Source organism: Megalobrama amblycephala, linkage group LG3 (genome assembly GCF_018812025.1).
Source record: "Megalobrama amblycephala isolate DHTTF-2021 linkage group LG3, ASM1881202v1, whole genome shotgun sequence".
In the NCBI taxonomy this organism is placed as follows: Eukaryota; Metazoa; Chordata; class Actinopteri; order Cypriniformes; family Xenocyprididae; genus Megalobrama; species Megalobrama amblycephala.
In genome coordinates this window covers 20,377,502-20,398,898 of record NC_063046.1, presented here as the reverse complement: position 1 = coordinate 20,398,898, position 21,397 = coordinate 20,377,502, and the positions used below count along the sequence as shown (strand labels likewise).

Genomic DNA, 21,397 nt, shown 5'->3' with positions numbered 1-21,397 from the left:
TCTACTGGACAAGAGTGAATTTGCATTTCATTCAGCTTCAGGCTTATTAATTTCACTTTAAAGGTGCCCTAGATTCAAAAATTGAATTTACTTCGGCATAGTTCAGTACATGGAAATGACATACAGTGAGTCTCAAACTCCATTGTTTCCTCCTTCTTATATAAATCTCATTTGTTTAAACGACCTCCGAAAAACAGGCGAATCTCAACATAACACCGACTGTTACGTAACAGTCGGGGTGTACGCCCCAATATTTGCATATGCCAGCCCATGTTTAAGGGATTACACAAGCCAGCAACGTCTGGATCTGTGCACAGATGAAGCATCAGACTAGGTAAGCAAGCAAGAACAATAGAGAAAAATGGCAGATGGAGCAATAATAACTGACATGATCCATGATAACATGATTTTTAGTGATATTTGGTTTTTAGTGATATTTGTAAATTGTCTTTCTAAATGTTTCGTTAGCATGTTGCTAATGTACTGTTAAATGTGGTTAAAGTCACCATCGTTTATTACTGTATTCACGGAGACAAGAGCCGTCGCTATTTTCATTTTTAAACACTTGCAGTCTGTATAATGCATAAACACAACTTCATTCTTTATAAATCTCTCCAACAATGTAGCATTAGCCGTTAGCCACAGAGCATATAGCCTCAAATTCACTCAGAATAAAACGTTAACATCCAAATAAATACTTTACTCACATAATTCGAAGCATGCATACAGCATGCATGACGAACATCTTGTAAAGATCCATTTGAGGGTTATATTAGCTGTGTGAACTTTGTAAATGTGCTGTAATATAGTCGAGAGCTCGTTTGGCAGGGAGCGTGAGCATTTAAAGGGGCGGCGTCGAGTGTAAATCAGTGCATAGTTAATGATGCCCCAAAATAGGCAGTTAAAAAAATTAATTAAAAAAAACACATTCATGAGACACCTTAGATTTATATTACATCTTGTGAAAATGCATTCTTGGGCACCTTTAAGTGTGAGAGGGCCTTTACATTTGCCAAAAATAGGACTTTTTTTATTATTAAAAAACAAACTAGCAAGCCCAGCCCATTTGAGAAAAAGTAACTGAAAAGTAATGTAACACTACTTTAGTTAGTTAGCAGTCAGTTACGTTTTAAGGAGTAATGCAATATTGTAATGCATTACTTTTAAAAGCAACTCTTCCCAACACTGATCAGTGGTACAGTGCGTAACACAAAGTTTATATACTGTAAGTCTTAATAACATTTCTGGGAAAATGCAATCCAAGGGTGTGTTTCCCATACAACAGCGTAACTTGCTGCTGATCAACCATATCATGCACCGTTGAAGAAATCAACTAGCTATGACTGTTTCCCAAAACTGTATTGTTGCAAATTTGGATGCCATGATGTCACGCAAGTGGTGGAGTAATAACTTCTTAGTAATCTGTTTTGAGATCTTTTCCTTTCCGGATTTTTTTCTATAATCTGAGGACTAATTCTCATTTTTTACTGTGCATTTTTAACAATTTTCACAGCACACAACAAAAACATGTTTTATAAGGAGGCCCATATACAGTATACTTTTTCAGTAGTTTTCACCTCTTTATTAAGTCTTACATAAGTCTTAAATTTAAATAACTTTGACCATTAAAAATAAACAAGTATTTAAGGGTCAAAGACAAAACGGGGGTTTCAAGCATCAAAAAAATACTGTACATTTCCTGTACATTTGAATGTGTCCTGTTTAATTTTATATTTTTCTGATAAAAAATGACTATCAAACATCTTATACCATAATTTATAGAAGACCCCTGGTTATTTTAATACTTGAAATCATAATAAGACATAGTCCTTTCAATATATCACAGCTAACATTTATTTGAAATGCCAAGAAAACAAATGTATTTTTTAAAATTGGTATTTTATATGTTTATTTAAAAATATAATGGCAAAATCAAAGTCCGGACCATTACACTGAATGATAGTTTTACAATCTGGAACATTATTTCCCCCCTATGTTGACATTTTATTTTCACAAATGTTATTTGAAATATTAAAGTAGACACATTACTTGCATTTAACATGTTTTTATGTATATAAAATATAACTTTTGTTAATTTAATTTGATATGGACACCGAAATTGTGACATCTCTATAAACATCTATAAACATTTAAACTTATTTACACAAAAAAAACATTAAAAAAATATAACTTCTAAAGAGTCTAGCAGTTACTCAGAGATCCACGAGTTCCCTCTGTTCACCACCATTAGGATCTTCCAAGCTCTTTCCATCCTGCTGTCCAGAATCCTGTAAGACTTCTTTCGTTGTTGCTAAGTCTTGAAACAGTTTTACTATCCCAAACTTTTGTAGATTTCCATGGAAGATTCTAGAAGCAAACACATACAGCACAGGATTTACTGAGCTACTGATAAAAGCCAGAGCTCCAGAAATGAAGACAGCACTATTTGGTATAGGAGATAGTTCATCTAATTGCCCTACTAGATGAACCATATCTATGATATTAAGAACGTGGTGGGGTAACCAACACAAAATGAAGGCCACGACCACTCCACCAATGAGGAAGACGGATTTCTGCTTGGTCTTAAAGCGCACCTTGCGGAGCTGTGTGGCAACTTGACAGTAACAGATCGCAAGTGTGGAAAAAGGAATGATGAAGCCAAGCAGAGTCTCCAAACAAATACAGAAGACTTCAAAAGACACAGAGTCGTAGAACCGGCACAAGCAGTGTTTCATTCCATCATCATCACCATCTAGACGCTGAGTCAGGATGACAGGAACCCCCAAAATGAATGACAGGATCCAGGTCACTGGAAGTATTCTGGACAGGGACGTCCCATTTTGCCAATACAGCATCTTCAAAGGGTACCTGACAGCCAGGAAGCGCTCCACACTCATGATGGTGATGATGAAGACGCTGCTGTACATGCAGGCATTGGTGATGTACACCATGGCTTTGCAGGCAGCCTCTCCGAACACCCAGGAACGGGCCAGCGAGTAGATCCACAGTGGCAGGGTGATCAGTACCAGAAGGTCTGCGGCTGCAAGGTGGAGGATGAGCAGCACCGTGTGAGAGCGACGTTTCACATACTTCAAGATGGTCCACATCACCAACAGGTTCCCAGGTGTACCCACCAGGAAGCACATGGCCAGGATCACACAGGCAGCGGTGTTCCCTGCAGATGACCACTCGTCCAGTACCGTATCATCACTGTGAGAGCTGTTCATATTCGTCTCTGGTTTCAGTCAATCAGAGTTCTGACTGACACTCGCTGCTCTCCAGTTCCGTATGATTTAGCTGAGAAAGCAAAACAGCCTTCCCGTAGGCATTATCCATGTGACAGAAAAAGGAGGAGACAAATCAGATGCCTACAAGTACAGTAATCATTTCTTTCATTATTGTGTTGAGATGAATGTCTGTATTCTGAAGTTGAATCTATGAAAATGAAACTAAAATAAGAATAAGCAGAACAAAGGTTGAGAAGTGAGAACCTATAGCTAACTTACTACAAATTAAAACCAAAAGCAAAAAAGGGGGATCCCAGGGTGTGTTGTCTAAGACTTGTCAGTTAAATTGACTAGAAATGTGCCAGGAAGCGCTCCACACTCATGATGGTGATGATGAAGACGCTGCTGTACATGCAGGCATTGGTGATGTACACCATGGCTTTGCAGGCGGCCTCTCCGAACACCCGACAAATCAGATGCCTACAAGTACAGTAATCATTTCTTTCATTATTGTGTTGAGCTGAATGTCTGTATTCTGAAGTTGAATCTATGAAAATGAAACTAAAATAAGAATAAGCAGAACAAAGGTTGAGAAGTGATAACCTATAGCTAACTTACTACAAATTAAAACCAAAAGCAAAAAAGGGGGATCCCAGGGAGTGTTGTCTAACACTTGTCAGTTAAATTGACTAGAAATGTGTTAACCCAGGTGAAAAAAAAGTTCGTCTATAACTTCTATAATGTACTAAAAGTACTCTATTTTCGTGCACTAATTTTGTACTTAATATACTAAAAATTCTTCTTTAGTACTTCTTCTCATCTTAAGAACATGTAAGTGTACTCAACTGTGCTATTTTGAGACACCATGAAATATGAACTAAAATGTGCTTTTAATATACTATCTCTGTATTTAAAATATGTATTTAGATACCACTTATAGTACATTTGATCGCATAGTGTACTACAAGTAGTAGCTAAATATATTTTTTAAATACAGAGATATTAAAAGCACATTTTAGTTCATATTTCATGCTGTCTTAAAATAGCACAGTTGAGTACACTTACATGTTCTTAAGATGATCTTAAGAAGTACTAAAGGAGAATTTTTAGTATATTAAGTACAAAATTAGTGCATGAAAATAGAGCACTTTAAGTATATTATAGAAATGTACTTTTTTTTCACCTGGGATAGGAGTGGAGTCGCTATCACACGTCAGCACCACCCTCCTGAGGTGACAGTAGTTTCTCTCTAAAAATATGAAGCATTTACAGGAAAAAAGGAAACAAGTTATGTCATGTCTGTCTTAGTTTTAGTTTTAATATGAAGTCATGTTAATGTGTTAAATGACAAAACTTGCATTATCTAATTAACAAAGTTCTCTTGTTTATTTTGATATCATTAAAATATTTAAAATACTATTATTATTTGATTCACCGTGTACAATTTTAAAGGTGCCCTCGAATGAAAAATTTAATTTATCTTGGCATAGTTAAATAACAAGAGTTCAGTACATGGAAATGACATACAGTGAGTCTCAAACTCCATTGTTTCCTCCTTTTATATAAATCTCATTTGTTTAAAAGACCTCCGAAGAACAGGCGAATCTCAACATAACACCGACTGTTACGTAACAGTCGGGGTGTACGCCCCCAATATTTGCATATGCCAGCCCACGTTTCCAACATTATAAAAGGCATTAGACAAGGGCAGCCAGTATTAACGTCTGGATCTGTGCACAACCAAATCATCAGACTAGGTAAGCAAGCAAGAACAATAGTGAAAAATGGCAGATGGAGCAATAATAACTGACATGATCCATGATAACATGATATTTTTAGTGATATTTGTAAACTGTCTTTCTAAATGTTTCGTTAGCATGTTGCTAATGTACTGTTAAATGTGGTTAAAGTTACCATCATTTCTTACTGTATTCACGGAGACAAGAGAGCTGTCGCTATTTCATTTTAAACACTTGCAGTCTGTATAATGCATAAACACAACTTCATTCTTTATAAATCTCTCCAACAGAGTAGTATTAGCCGTTAGTCACGGAGCACTATCAAACTCATTCAAAATCAGAAGTAAACAATATAACAGTATACAATACTCACATAATCCGACGCATGCATGCCGCATGCATGACGAACACTTTGTAAAGATCCATTTTGAGGGTTATATTAGCTGTGTAAACTTTGTTAAGGCACTGTTCAAGGCAAGCGCGAGCTCTGTGGGCGGAGAGCACGGGATTTAAAGGGGCCGCAGCATAAAATCGGCGCGTTTATAATGATGCCCCAAAATAGGCAGTTAAAAAAATTAATAAAAAAAAAATCTATGGGGTATTTTGATCTGAAACTTCACAGACACATTCAGGGGACACCATAGACTTATATTACATCTTTTAAAAACATAATCTAGGGCACCTTTAAGTTCTATTAATGTTACATTCTGACAGTGGTAGTTGGTTACAACAACAGCATTCTTTGTATTTGACTATAATTTACCCAGTTTAGGGAAAAATAATAGATTTCTAAACAATTTATTAAAATAACCCCATTCATTTTGCCTTGGGAACCACTGATTCTTAATACTGTGTGTGATAACCTGGATGATCTACGACTGTTTTTTTGTTTTGTGATGGTTGTGATGGATGACAAATAAGGAATTTGTGAACAACCAATAAGGAACAACCTTACATCATTTATTTCCTGTATTTGGCCCAAGTGTTCAAGTAGGCGTGAAGATCGCAAGTGTGTGTTGAACTTTTGATTACCCAATGGGACACACTTATAGTTTTGCAAACATGCAAGTGTTTACAGAGCTTTATTTTGATTTTCAATACTTTGCATTTTAATATAAACTTACAAAAATAGTCGCTATGCAACAGAAAACAATTTAAAATTCTGGTGCCTCTAATTAAGTGATAAACGCAGTTTTGCAGCAATTGCAAATGTTGTACAAAATACACATAGCCTACTCATTTTTGCACCAATAAAATGTGCACCACTTTATGTTTTACTGCCAAATTATATGTAATGTCTAACTAATTTACCTTACAGTGGAATGCTTTCCTCAATATCTCGCGATTTCGGGGCACACGAGTTCCTGAACATGATGCATGATGGGATTCGCTTAGCCTTGAATACCACTCCGAAGCGGTATCTGCATCAAAAACTTAAGGCCCGTTCACACCAAGAACGATAACTACAAAGATAACTATAGTTATGTCCACACCAACGAATGATAACAGTCTGTTTAATCTAAGATCGCACACTGAGGTTTCAAAGTGTGTGTACAACATGTTTTTGCTGTGCATGCTGTTTTGAGTGAATCTGATCGTGAAAAGACCAGGTGTGAATATGCCCTCTGAAATGCATTCAAGACTGTTTTAAATCCGATCGCTCAAACCACTTCTGGAGGTGGTCTGGGATGCATTCTACTCAAAACTGTCTAAATGTCTAAATGCATCTGGTTGTTAAAACCACATATGTAAATTTTACTCCTCCCCCAAAAAGCTAAAAAAATAAACGTGAGAGTGTGTTATAGGCAAAAAAAAAAATGTTATAGCCAGATATGACAGCGCTACTGCTGCATCATTCATCGCTGCAGATGTGTAGAGTATATCTTCAGCAAGCCAAGTGCAAACTGCCACAAAGGAAATTTAAAGTCACAGACACTTAACACACAATCATCTTCATTAAAAGTAATGAGATTAAATGATCTTACCAGTGCTGTTGCCACACTCTCTCCTATTGGGGACTTTGATTTTGAAATTAGCTGATGATCAGAAAAATGCAGCTCATATTTGTTGCTTTCGATGACATGAAACCCATTAAATATGCATAGAGTATGGGAATTGAAGATTTATATCCATTTTGCGGAGACATTTATGTGGCCAAGTGTAAATGGAATCGTTCTGATAAATCAGATAGCTATCCGATAAGTAAAAATGCATGAAGTGGCCAGGTGTAAACGCCCTAACAGTGAATTTAGCTGACAAAGTCAGTATAGTGGAACAAAACAATGAGTCTTTTTCACTGCAACTTCCAAGGAAGCAAGACAATGTTGTCGAAACTAGCGCTGGATACCTGAGAAATATTTCTCACCATTTATTCAGAGGATATGACTGATTGTTTTCCATATATCCATTTTCTTTAAAGTATCCTTGAAAAAGGGGGTTTGACTTGTCAACAGTGGTGGCTTTCTCTGGGCCTCAGCGATTAACTTCTCCGCAATGTCGTCTGCCATTTTAAATACGCGAGCCCTTAAATTAGAATGGATTCTGATTGGCAGTCAGTGTTTTATTGTGTTTTAACAGCTGGAAAAAATCATTCTGAAAGTGATCCCAATGATATCGTTTTTCTGTATCGTTATTGTTATAGTTGTGGTGTGGAAAGTGTTATTCTTTTATATTTAGAATGATTTTTAGAACTATATCTTCATCGTTATCTTTATATCGTTCTTGTTGTAAATGGGCCTTTGGGCAGCTGACTTGTTGCCTCGCTGCCTTATAGGCCATGACTTTGCAGGCAGCGTTTCAGCACGAAGGCACCTCACGAAACTGATTTCGGACAGACAGGCAGAGTAACAGTTTAATGATCTACAGCAAACTAGAGCAAGCTTTGGTGAGAACGAAACAAATATTTAATTACTACAGCAGTAATTTCTCGCTAGAAATTGGACCCAAGTGGAAAACGTTGGTCAAAAGCATACATTTACACACAAACTTTCAGATGCCATCTTTCTTTTTCTAGCTCAACTGTCACAGATTAGAAAGCACAGGATTGTGGGATCTTCTTCTTCTTCTTCTTCTGGTGTTAATGACGGTTGGCAGACCAACTTAAACGGTGCATTCCCGCCACCTACTGGATAGGAGTGTGGAGTGCATAACGGTTGGGAAGTTTGAAAACAATAATTCAATTTAAAAAAAATAAAAAATAGTAATACAACTGTATCCTAAATTCTATTGATCAGTCTTGTTTTAAGAAAATAACTAATTCATGAAATATCCTATTGTTTTGGGTCATTTCCTAATAGAACCTGAAGAGACAAATTATTTATTCAGGAAAAATATTAAAGCTTGAATTAGTTTAATTCTTGCTCCTTCATATGCATCACACTCTGTAAGTACGTGCTCTACTGTTTCTGCTTGACCACATTTATCACAGTTTCCAGCTTCATGCTTCCCCATTCTATGCAGACCCTGATTTAATGAACAATGTCCAAGACGCATTCTTGACATTAAAACATCTTCTTTCCTGTTGCCAAACTTTCTTCTTTCTAGCCCTTCTTTCTTGTTTCATTTGCAATTAACTCTTTTACTTCTGCTTTACTCATTGACACTTTAATGTCAATTTGTGCATGTTTCAAAGCCTGTTTAGCCAGATGGTCTACCTCCTCATTTCCTACCACACCCATACATGATAGTACCCACAGGAAATTTACCCTCATTTAGTCTTATACTAAATAGACTCTGCATCACTTCAAATATCATATCTTGTCTCGCTGTTGATATTCCACTTAATAAGCTATTTAAAACTGAAAGGGAGTCTGAAAATATTGCTAGTATCTCTGTAGTAAAAACAGATATATGATCTGAAATTAATTTTGATATTTTGACTTTGAATTGGGGTATATAGACTGCTGATGCTGTTATTCCAGATTCAGGAGCTTTAGAGCCATCTGTATATATTTGCAATATGCTATAATATGATTGTTCAATGTATTTCTGTACTGCTATATTTGTTAATATATTTCTTTCTTTATGTTTTCTTCATATAACTGAATGTCAACTTCTGGCATAGGGAAAAACCAAGGAGGAATTGCTGAAGTTGCCACAGAAGGGGCAATATTGATGTCACTAATTCCCATATTCTGTGCCTCCTCATTAGCAGTCCATCCAAAGCTTGATAGTTTTTTATACTCATATTCCCAGCAATCCTTCAGAACTTTCTTAACTGGATGACTATCCAAGTGTCCCTTTACATTAATCTAGTATCTCATCTTTAATTTGAGCCTTTGGATTTTTTGAGTCATTTCACCCATCTCTACTTGTACTGCTGTTATTGGAGATGATCTTATTGCTCCACAACATATTCGCAGTGCTTGTGATTGAATTGCCTTGATCTTTAACAGTTGTGTTTTACATGCAGAACTATACACCATATTGCCATAATCAATAGTGCTCTTATCAGTGCACAGTATATACTTTTAAGAGACTGACGACATGCTCCCATTCAGCTCCTGACAAACACCTCATTACATTTATCGCTTTTTTACCTTTGTCTACCATTTTCTGAATATGAATTCTAAAATTCAGTTTTGAGTCCATCCACATTCCCAGAAATCTAATTACTGACACCTGCTCCAAGTGCTGTCCATACGTTTTAATATTCATTATTGGATTGATTTTTCTGTTTTGCTACAGAGAAACAGAAACCCCATTCATTAGCCCAATTTTCTACCTTTTTAACAGGATTCTGCATACACTTCTCCACATGCCCCCACATTGCGGCCCACAGCGCGCCGTCATCTGCATACAAGGACCTTCCTATCCCCGTCTATCTGAGTAAAAATATCGTTAATCATTAGATTAAACAGGACTGCTAGGATTGTGGGATATCAAAGGCAATGAAGGATGCATCTATGCTGCCTTCAAAAATCGATCAGATGAAGGTATCTCATGAGAGAGGAAGTGAAGCCAACATTAGATTTGGACGTGCCTTGATGCCTTCCTACCTTGGAATGCGTCCTCTAAAGCAGTGGTTCCCAAACTGGGGTACGCGTACCCCTGGGGGTACGTGAGGTGACAAAAGGGGGTACGCGAACAAAATGCTGAGCAGTTCATTTAATTCTACCTTAAAGTAATATTAAAATCAAGCATGTATTTCTAACTGCCAAAATGTCGTAAATCCAGTACATTTAATCAAATTACCTCATCATTTGCAGTCAAAAATGACTGTATCCACACAAGCAGCATGCATGATAGATTGCGTTCAGTCTGCTGCCTTAATTCGCGCTAAATTACTGCCGTTCTCGACAACGCACCTTATTAAAAGTGGGGATTTAGCACTTACTCGCATGAAGGACAAATATAGACACAGATAATGGATTAATTTCGATTTAAGACTCAAACTTTCTCCGATACAGAAACATACCTTGTGTGAGTTCGTGTGTTTAATGATGATGACGAGCAAGATCGCAATTGTTCCCAAATATCCACATGACTGCAAACGTGACATTATTATACAACAGGTCAAAAAATAAAACGTACATTTTAAACAGAGTACTGTCGGTATTTACTCTATTTTGCAATTAAATAATATTTCTTACGAAACCCACAGCAGAACTACAACATGCGAATGCGGCTGCGGCTTTGAACGAATCGTGAGAGTCAATGATTCAATGATTTATTCACAGCCAATTGCTTCGTTACTGAATGAATGACTCGATGACTCACTCATAAAAACAGTGACTTTCTGCCACCTACTGGCGGTTTTAGTTTAATATTTAAAAGTTTTACTTAGTTTTATTATCATTGCATATTTCTCTATTGAACATTTTTTATTTAAAACATTATTTATTTTATAAAGTTATTCATAAAGGTAAAAAAAAACATGCACTGAAAAATCAATTTAGGGGGCAAATATTGTCCCTTAATGGTAAAGTTGTGACTGCAGTCGAAGTGGAAGAGAGGGGGTACGCAGAAGGATGGTAATCCCTTCAGGGGATACTCCAAGCTAAAAAGTTTGGGAACCACTGCTCTAAAGGCAGCATTTTTAAGTTTTCGGATGCAGCCGAGCATGGGTTTAGTGTGCATTAAGTGCACTGCACTTTGGCTTTTTTAAGACATGGGACAGTCTTGAGCACTTACTTCCTGTCGCGTTCACGCACCAATCTTTGCACCAATAAAATGTGCAACACTTTATGTTGTCAGGCCCGGCTCCACGGGGGGGCCAGGGTGGGCCTGGCCCACCCAATCAGAGGCTTGGCCCACCCTGGCCCCACACCACATAACAGCCAATCACAAAATTAGTGTGATATTCAATTCAGCTCCAGACCAAGCTGCAACCTCCCCCTTAGTAGTGCTGCTAAAATATATATTTTTTCTAAACATGTCTCTAAAATATGTTAAACCGTTCAATACCGCTTCTCTACAGTATCCATATGACAGCGAGTTCACGCACATCGCAGCCTCCTGTCACTCACTCAGCGCAGCGGCAGGCCTCGAGACTCTCGTTCGGTCCGGTTGAAGCGTTTTTGTTATGATAACAACTGATACGACAACTTTAGCATTCGTTCATTCAGTGTTTCCCATTAATGACCCTGTGCGCCGCCACCGTTTCATAATGAACCGAAAATTTAAAACATAAATGGTCTCTACATTGTATTTTGCCAATGAACTAAAATCGAAACCGTAATGGCTTTGTGCCTTAATAAAGCACCAAAATATATACAGTGATTAAGTATATATTTAGTCTGTTTGTGCTGCGTGTTTTAAAGAGAAGTGCGCTTTGCTCACACGATCAGCTGGCGATTTGGTGATCAAAATTAAAGCTCAAGGATTAGAAATTGGCTACAAACTAGTATTTTAATTTTCCTATACGTTGTGTAAAGTAGCCTAACCAATATATATATATATATATATATATATATATATATATATATATATATATATATATATATATATATACATTAGATTGCATTTGTTACAATAGCCTATATGGATATTACTGTCATATGTATAATTATATAGGCCTAAAACATTATTATATTATTATTTTATTGTTATAATTGTTTGGCATCCTAAAACACCTAAAACAATGTAGACTTTATATCACAATTAAAAATATGTTTGAACCCTCTTTAATGTCCAGGTACAAGTCAATGTTGTTTCTTTGGTCAATTTGCACACTGTACATGGGTTGAAGCTCTTAATTTTGAGCTTCCAAAGTGTACCAGACTGATGCATTTAACCTTAAAATGTACAAAATTTTCTTACGGGGGTGCATGCCCCCGGACCCCCCTAGAGGAGGTATTGGACAAAAGTTCTAATTTCGTACAGTATAAACAGCTCGTGCAAAAAAATTAAAATAATAAATGTTGCAAATATTATTTGTGTTATCTCACATTATATTTTGTAATGTGATTTTTCAAAATAGTATAATAGTTTATAACAATAACAATAACAAACAACCCTAACAATTTCCTTATCTATATCAATAGACATGTGAGATTAAAGCATTAAAGCCCCCCACCAATCCGACCGGCCCACCTGGAATATCATTTGGCCCACCTTTCATCTCATATCTGGAGCCGGGCCTGTATGTTGTACTACAAAATTATGTAATATCTAATTAATTTAACTTTGAATTTAACGTTTTCATTGACATCTTGTGATTTCGGGACACGTGAGTTCCCGAACATAATGCACGATGGGACACGCTTAGCCTCGAATACTGCTCCGAAGCGATATTCGAGATAGCGTGGGTTTAGTGTGCATTAAGGGCACTGCACTTGGGCGTTTTTAAGACATGGGACAGTCTTGAGCACTTACTTCCTGTCGCGTTCACGCGCTCTCAAGTGGCCAAGACCGCAAGTGTGGGTATTTGGACAGTGCAAGAGAAGAAAACAACTCAACAGCTGGAGGCCTCACATCTGTCAAAACAAAAGCATGAAGTCTGTGTGCAGGTGAATGTGACAGTAGCGCCATCTGCTGGTCATACTTCATACATAACGTAACAGCCAAACCTCAATGCATTTGTTTCTTTTGTGGAAAACAAAAGTGCATTTGTTTGATTATTGTCTACACTGTTCAAGTCAATGTTGTTAGAACCCTCTTCTTTAGTGTTCCAAAGTAAGTCATAGGTGGAAGAGCAATCCCTTTTTCACAATAGGCCTATGTATTTTTTTAAAACTGAAATCTTTCCTTATATAGCCATATCTTTTGTTGATTCATTTGACTGATGGATTTAGACATTTATAAAAGTATGAATACTTTCCACTCAAATTTTAATGCTGATTGAGAGTTTAAACCAACAGAATGAGTTATGTCAGCTGCATGAGGTTAGGGCAGAAATTATAGTTTGTTTTTGTTCATTACTGCTAATTTTCTTCAGATGAGGAAGGACTTCATGATCCAGCATTTCAGTGTCCAGGGGAGGTTATGGCATACAAATTTTTTTGTACAAATGATGGATCATTCATGATATTGTTATTTTACTTAAAATGTGTGTAAATATGTGAATATGTTCACTTCATACTTAACCATGTTACAAAGACAATAATTTATTTACTTATTAGTGGTCCTGTACCTGGTATTGCGTTCAACGCCCCAGTTTTTCACCCAGTCTAACCCAAGTACAGAAACCCAAATGCAAATTTAGATGAACCTGTGCAGCGTTATGTGTTGTGACTCCTTCCTGAGCCAACTGCACTGCCTCAGCAATCTAGAAAGGAGCAAACATAATATTACTGGTACAAACATGATATTCCAGCATGTGGAGAAGGTAAAAAAAAAACAAAAAGTCCATCTCATTGTCACAAACATACTCCTCATAAACTTTCTTTCTTTCTTTCTTTCTTTCTTTCTTTCTTTCAAGCACAAATTTCAAAAGCAGCAATATTTACAGCTTTCAACCTTGTTGAGACCATACAGTAATTTTGTATTCTGTATTAAAGACTATTGTAAGCATAAACAATAATAATTTTAATATTCAGTATTTGTGACAAAATGCCATGCTTTGTTTTTAATTTATATTGATATATAAATTTGATAGATCCTGTACGATGTATGGTGAGAGTCTGATGGACAAATGTTTTGATAATGTGTATTGTTTACTGCTCACTGCTTATTTTGGTTTGCTTATCATCAGGGCCGTGCACAGACATTTTAGAGGGCAGCACAGGTGAAAAAGCCAAGGGCACCCCTCTTATAATTATTTATAAGAAGTAAAGTTACATATATTATTGATTATCAGTAGGTGGCAGCAAGTCGTAATAAGTGAATCATTAATTTCAACTGATTCGCTCAAACTAGCTGATTCATTCACTGACTTTAGGCTTGTTCGAGATGCATCGGCGCTGCGCAGACTGATCGGCATATGACATCAGAGTACCGCGAGAGTGTTTGGAGAGCTACGGCCTCTTATGCTTTTGAATCGCTCTCGCGGTACTTTGATGTCATACGCCGATTAGTCTGCGGAGCACCGATGCATCCGAACAAGCCTGTTATGACTTGACGCAGCGCTGCAGACCGATCAGTGTATGACATCAAAATACCGCGAGAGCCGTCTGCTCTCTAGTCGTTCTTTGATGTCATTAGGCTTGCTCGAGATGGATCGGCGCTGCGCAGACCGATCGGTGACATCAAAGTACCGCGAGAGCGATTCAAAAGCATAAGGAGTCGTCTGGTCTCCAATTGCTCTCGCGGTACTTTGATGTCATTCGCCGATCGGTCTGCGCAGCGCCGATGCTTTTTTTGTATTTATTTTTTTTTTATTTTTATTAAACAATATACAAGATCAGAGCATTAAATCAATACAGATACATGTAAAACTCAAAAAAGAGAAATACATAAACACAGATAAGTTGCCAGGGTAATAAAGCAACAACAATGCAATATAGGCTATATAAACATTAAGAGGACAAAAAGGATGAATAAAGAGAATAGCTTTCATAGCTTTGGGATTAATAGAGCATTGGATAGTTTCGATATAACTGTCTAGATCATCTCTGAATAGAGAAAAGAGAGGTTTAGAGCCAGTAAATTTTTATGTATGTGAAATTTAGCCAGTAGGAAACACAAATTAATTATGTAATATTTCCCTATATTCTCTTTAGAGTAGTCAAACAATCCAAAGAAAACATCTTTAAAACAGAAGGAAAAGTCACTTATAAAGTATGATTGGATAAACATTAACACATCTGACCAAAATTTCTCTGTGTGGGTACATTGCCAAAACAAGTGAATGAAATCTTCCTCAGCAGAGTGACAGAAAGAACAATTCACTTCAATATCTGACTTATATTTCTTAAGAAAGGGCGCAGCGCCGATGCATCTCGAACAAGCCTACTCACTGATCAGTCTGCGCATCGCACCTAATGAGTCATTGAACCATTGACTCACCAGATTCATTTAAAAACGGCGAAGCACCGCTGTGTGTTGCCGAGGAGACACAAAGTTTCTGCTTTGTTTGGAACTATTTTCGTTGGCAAAATAGAGCAAAAATTCATATCTTGAATTTGGGGGCATTTATATTAATTTTGGTGGCATTGCCCCCCTTGCACAATTACGTCAACGCTTGCTTGTTAAGCTTAAAGGATTAGTTCACTTTCAAATGAAAATTAGCCCAAGCTTTACTCACCCTCAAGCCATTCTAGGTGTATATGACTTTCTTCTTTCTGATGAACACAATCTGAGAAATATTAATAAATATCCTGACGCATCCAAGCTTTATACATGGCAGTCAACATGGTTTACAAGTATGAGCAGAAGAAAATGCTTTCATCCACACCCATCCATCATAAACGTGTACTCCACACGGCTCTGGGGGGTTAATAAAGGCCTTCTGAAGCGATGCGTTTGTGTAAAAAAAATATCCATATTTAAACAAGGCCTTTATTAACCCCCCGGAGCCATGTGGAGTATGTTTATGATAGATGGGTGTGGATGGAAGCATTTTCAGCTCATACTCGTGAACCCTGTTGACTGCCATTATAAAGCTCGGACGCGTCAGGATATTTATTTATATATTTCTCCGATTATGTTTGTCAGAAAGAAGAAAGTCATATACACCTAGGATGGCTTGATACAATACTGTCAGTATTAATCTCATGAACACTTGACAAACACAGAACACACAACACTATTACACTTTATTTACTTAAAACGCTTATTTATATTTCAAATTTGCACACATAACTGTACATACAAATTGTCTATATTATATATTGTTTTTTGCTTTTTTTTTTGCACTTTGTCTATATTGTAAATTTGTATATTATTATTTTATTCTCTTTATTATGTGTCTTGTCTTGTCGCTGTTACTCTGTTGCACTGTGGAGCTTCTGTCACTAAAACAAATTCCTAGTATGTGTAAACAACATACCTGGCAATAAAGCTCTTTCTGATTCTGATTCTGATTCTGTATTGAGATGTTTTAATAGTGGTTTAATTTCACAGTGGTTACAAACAATGCAGCAGTTTTTTATATGGCTGGCTGTCACGTGAATTTGATTATTGATTATACTGTATTTGTCCCATTTAAGGGAAATTTGTTTTGGGCAATACAAATGAAGCTGCATAACAAGACACCCACATCAATCACACAGTCATGTATTTTGCATTACAGTTTAACAGTCTTGTATCCAAAGGAACAAAAGAATTCTTATAGCAGTTGTATCTAAACCTTGGGGTACAGAAATTTCGACCAGATGGAAGTGGTTCGAATTCTGGATAGAGCACATGAGAAGGGCCCAGAGTCACTTTTTCTTTCCTGTTTAAAAATACTTTTGTTGAATAGAACCAAAACAGTTCAACCTAGATCTGAGGGTAACTGTCAGATTAGCAAACCGGGCCGCTATACCATACAATAAGACGGATTAAAAACACGCATGATAAAACAGCAACTGAGCAACTCCAAAAAGTCTGATCCTCCGTAAAAAGTAAATGTTTTGTTGATCCTTTCGACACAGATTATCCACATGCACCTCTAATTTAAGTTTATTAATAAAGTATACCGAAAGAACCTGTCTGGGCTCAATAAGGGTTAGTTCACCCAAAATTGAAAATTCTGTCATTAATTACTCATCTTCATGTCGCTCCAAACCCTTAAGACTCTCGTTCATCTTTGGAACACAAATTAAGATATTTTCTGTCCCTCCGTTTACTGCCTTTGCAACTCGATCTTTGATGCTTCAAAAAGTTCATGAAGAGATCGGAAAACTAATCCATAGCCTATTAATCGAGCGGTTTAGTCCAAATTTTCTGAAGAGAGTTTTTATGATGAACAGATTTAATTTAGGCATTTACTCGCATATAAACCTTGTTCAGCAAACATAAACACATGCTTCACCGACCCCATATGACGCACAAGAACAAACCTGGGGTGCGTTTCCCAAAGCGAACTATGGTCGCAAGTTCCGTCGTTACCAATAGAGTTCAATGGGACTTACGACCATAGTTGGCTAACGATGCTTTCGGGAAACTCACCCCTGTTCTGGAAGCTCAAGCTGCTGCGTAACACACGAGAATAAACCTCATTGGATACGCAGCAGGTTTGAGCTTCTGAAGGATGATTTGATGATTTTCCTTTGGGTTCCGAAGATGAACTGAAGTATTACGGGTTTGGAACGACATGATGGTGAGTAATTAATGACAGAATTTTCATTTTGGGGTGAGCTAACTAGGTATAGAGAAATGAAGCCTCTTCAGTCTTTGAAGCTTCTCTGATTTTTTCGGGAAAAATTCGAAGCATCAGGAGTGTCGAAAACAGTGCCATCTTGTGGCATGTCAAACAAAAGCCTGAAAACGCTAAATGTTCAGTTTTCTGATAATATAATTCAAGTGTGGCAATGAATTAAATGTAACAATTATAATAATACTAATTATAATAATACCAACAGAGTTGTTTGTTGCAAGTAAATGGTGCTTTAATTATTTTATTGTTTTAAATACTATATTGTTTTTATCACTAGAACTAACCCTCATGGAGTGTTTGCCTAATAACTTAGGATCAAAAGACTGTTGTTTACACCATGTAACAGAGTTGGCAATCCGCAGTATAATGCTGAATGTCCTCATTATACAGAAGACCAAGAATGGCAGTATCATATGAAAATTTTACAACAATATTCCCAGGATGGTGACTCCTATAGTACTCATTAGTGTACAGCGAAAATAACAGTGGTGAACACCCTTCTGCTCGCCTGCTCAGGAGAGTGCTGTGTTGGCTGTTTCATCAGTGATATAAAATAGACTAGCAATAATAATAAAAAAATAGCAATACTGTACCCAAAATGAACGATTCACAAAACAAACTTTTGTTTGTGTATTAACTTTTCAGCACAAAATCATTATTAATTCATATAATTATGCTTAATTCCTAATTTCACTGCTAATCATTTATTTTTTGCAGAAAATGTTTTATATTTTAAAACCATGTGATAATGAATATTTTCATAATAATCCAGTGATTTAAATACGAAATACACTTAAGTGAACGACCACATGTCATTTCACAGGGAGAGTCCAGACAGTGCTCTAACACACACTCAGAGCAACAGCATATGTCGGTTTTCACGTTCAATGTTTGATTTTTCGAACACATGCTGTAAGTGTGAAAAGATGGTGGCACCTGACAGAGATTGAACAGATGAGGCGTCCAAAGCGTCACCTGGGAACCATGCACATATCCAATAGGCAACAGCCAATAACTTGTTTCTCTCTAGCACACAATTGGCCCAGCGCTACCCCTCAGCCACCTGCTCCAGATTTTATGGAGAACCTGATATGCAACAGCAGTCTGTCGCTCAGTCTCAGTGAGAACTGCTGGAGTAGAGAAATGGACCCCATAATGAATATAATGTAGGAGATCAGCAGACATGTGGGTCTCTCCCAGATGATTCCGCTGGACAGGATGGCTTTACTGGTTGAAGCCAAGGTGGGCGGCCTGAGGACAGGACTGTCAGATTGATCAAAGGCTGCAGTGCTAATGAATGCCATCTCCATCAACAGAGAGATGATAAGTGGACACCAGCAGAACCTGGATGCAGGCAGAACTAATACAGCGCAACGACACAGACCATTTACAATGCAAAGAGACAAACTATGGCACCTGTGTGAGAAAACAAAGGAAACTAATGCAGACACCCAGAGGTCCGGGACAATCACTCAGCACGGTGTCAGCATGACAGAAGCTTCTACATTCCAGCAGAAACTTGGTGGAAATAAGACAAACAGCATAGGGAGATGCCATATGCCAAAGAAAGCAATGGTAATGGTATCAAATGATAGAACCATGTTATTTTGATTTTACTGTGATACTAAATGATTAACATTATTCATATACCAAGGTATTGAGTTTAAGTTTAAGGTCCTCCTTTTTTTTTTTTTTTTGAAAGCTTGTGCAATTGTTTTTAAAGACAATCAATCAATCAATATGTGTGTGTGTGTGTTTTAATTCCTAAAACCATAAATTGGCAATATCTCACAATAAGAAAGTTCTCTGAGGAGCCACTATAGTCAGTCTCTCACCCTATATAACACTCTCTCCTTTCTCTCTTGATATGGTGTAAAATCTTCAAATTGTGTAAATATTTATTAACACGATGTGAACCCCCAGCTTAGGATATGTTTATCATATAATGTTTATCACATAATGTATAAAATGAAGACTACAGATGAGGCAGCGATGGATTGCTTTATTCATGACTGTCCGCAACCTGCTGGGGGATTTGTAGTATGGGTTGATCATCTTGGAAACAGATAAGCAGATAAATATCACTTAGCATTCATGGCACAGGATCAAAGGAAAGAAAAGATTGCATAAAAAATATAACAATAAGAATAATATGGTCAGAGAAGAAAAAAAAACTGATTTATTCCACACCACAGTAACCTTAAAGGGTTAGTTCACCCAAAAATGAAAATTATCCCATGATTTACTCATCCTCAAGCCATCCTAGGTGTACTTTCAGATGAACACAATCAGAGATGCTGTTTGGACGTACGTCAAATGCTTATTGCTGTCCCGCCAGAAGCTCATTATTTTACTTTATAAAGTTTTAAATAAGGATATTTGTCTTAAACGCATTCGATTCGCTTCAGAAGGCTTTTATTTTTTACTGGAGTTGTTTGGATTCTTCTTTTATGGATGGATGCAATTTTTTGTCTTCAAAATTTGGGCTGCCATTCACAACAAATAAACCTTGGAGGTCTAAGGATATTTTTAAATATATCTCTGATTGTGTTCGTCTGAAAGAAGAAAGTCATATACACCTAGGATGGCTTGAGGGTGAGTAAATAATGGAATAATTTTCATTTTTGGGTGAACTATCCCTTTAATTGTGGTTTATGTTAGGTTTAGGATGTGAGCTGAGTAGGAATAGGATTCTGTTTTATGAATATATCTGTATACTGGATAGACATTAAGTAATTTCAGGATAGCCTGGAGATGTGTACAAAATTTTACATCAATCAGTATGTTTCCATTGTTCATATCCAGCTTTTCCCACATCCTGAAGTTCAGATTTGGCTGTAATATCATTAAAGATTGATGGTGCAAAATATTCCTGGTGAGAGAGACAAATAAACCAGCACATGCATCCTCACTGGAGCACTCAAAGCTCATCATACTCACACACGCTGTGAATGGTTCAGCCAATTATGCTTCATTGACTTTCATTCCACTCTCGGGTTTGTGGTTTCCATCCGTGTGTGGACAAAACAAAAAACGCTGGAAAATTCCGTGGCATTTCCTACATGTAAAACAACTTAACTTCGTATCTCCCTGCCCAGATGTGGCCTTTGCCTACTTCACTTTTTCTCACAAGGAGATGATGTTGGCCAGCAAATGCCATGCCATACTCCAGGGTTTGTAGAAAATCTAGCAAATCTAGCAAATCGAGTCTATTTCTTCCTGGTGAGGTTTTAAACGAATTTGAATGAAAGATTTAATATCTGGATCTGTTTTAGATTAAGATGATTAATGAAAGATCAATATATTTCCTCCTGGTTACAGACAAACCATGATACTGTAGTTTAATTTAGGAAGAGAAAAAGCAAAGCAGCAAGAAAAAGAAAAAGTGGTTAAAGGTAACTATAATTTCAGAGCCACAGCAGACAATAGGCACAGTATTTCTTGACACATTAGTCTGTTTAAGCTCACTACATGTCTGTTGCTCATCTCATATACTGTATGTAAATATAAAGTGTGGCTAACAAAGTATAGTCGTTTTCCACAAGTCATTCTCAAAGAGTTACAGTGAAAAAGCTATTGATGGCAATGTTCTTCAGGCTAAAACGGTACAGTAAACTTGATTGAGCATTATTTCTCACACTGCTTGAGTTTACACATATTTGAATGTGCATTTAAACCACATACTGCTTGGCCTCAAGGCGGACATCATTAGTAACAATGAATCTGTTTGTTAGCTCAGTCAGTGTGCAGAA

At 37.0% G+C, this 21,397-nt stretch overlaps 1 protein-coding gene across 1 annotated transcript; it reads right to left on the bottom strand.

Annotated features, from left to right (window-relative positions):
• Window positions 1-1,882: 1,882 nt before the first annotated feature.
• On the bottom strand, window positions 1,883-3,737 carry si:dkey-148a17.5 (uncharacterized protein LOC100535037 homolog). The gene has a single exon (XM_048184593.1). It carries the CDS (start codon window positions 3,225-3,227, stop codon window positions 2,214-2,216), a length of 1,014 nt encoding a protein of 337 aa, XP_048040550.1. The 5' UTR covers window positions 3,228-3,737; the 3' UTR covers window positions 1,883-2,213.
• Window positions 3,738-21,397: the final 17,660 nt, after the last annotated feature.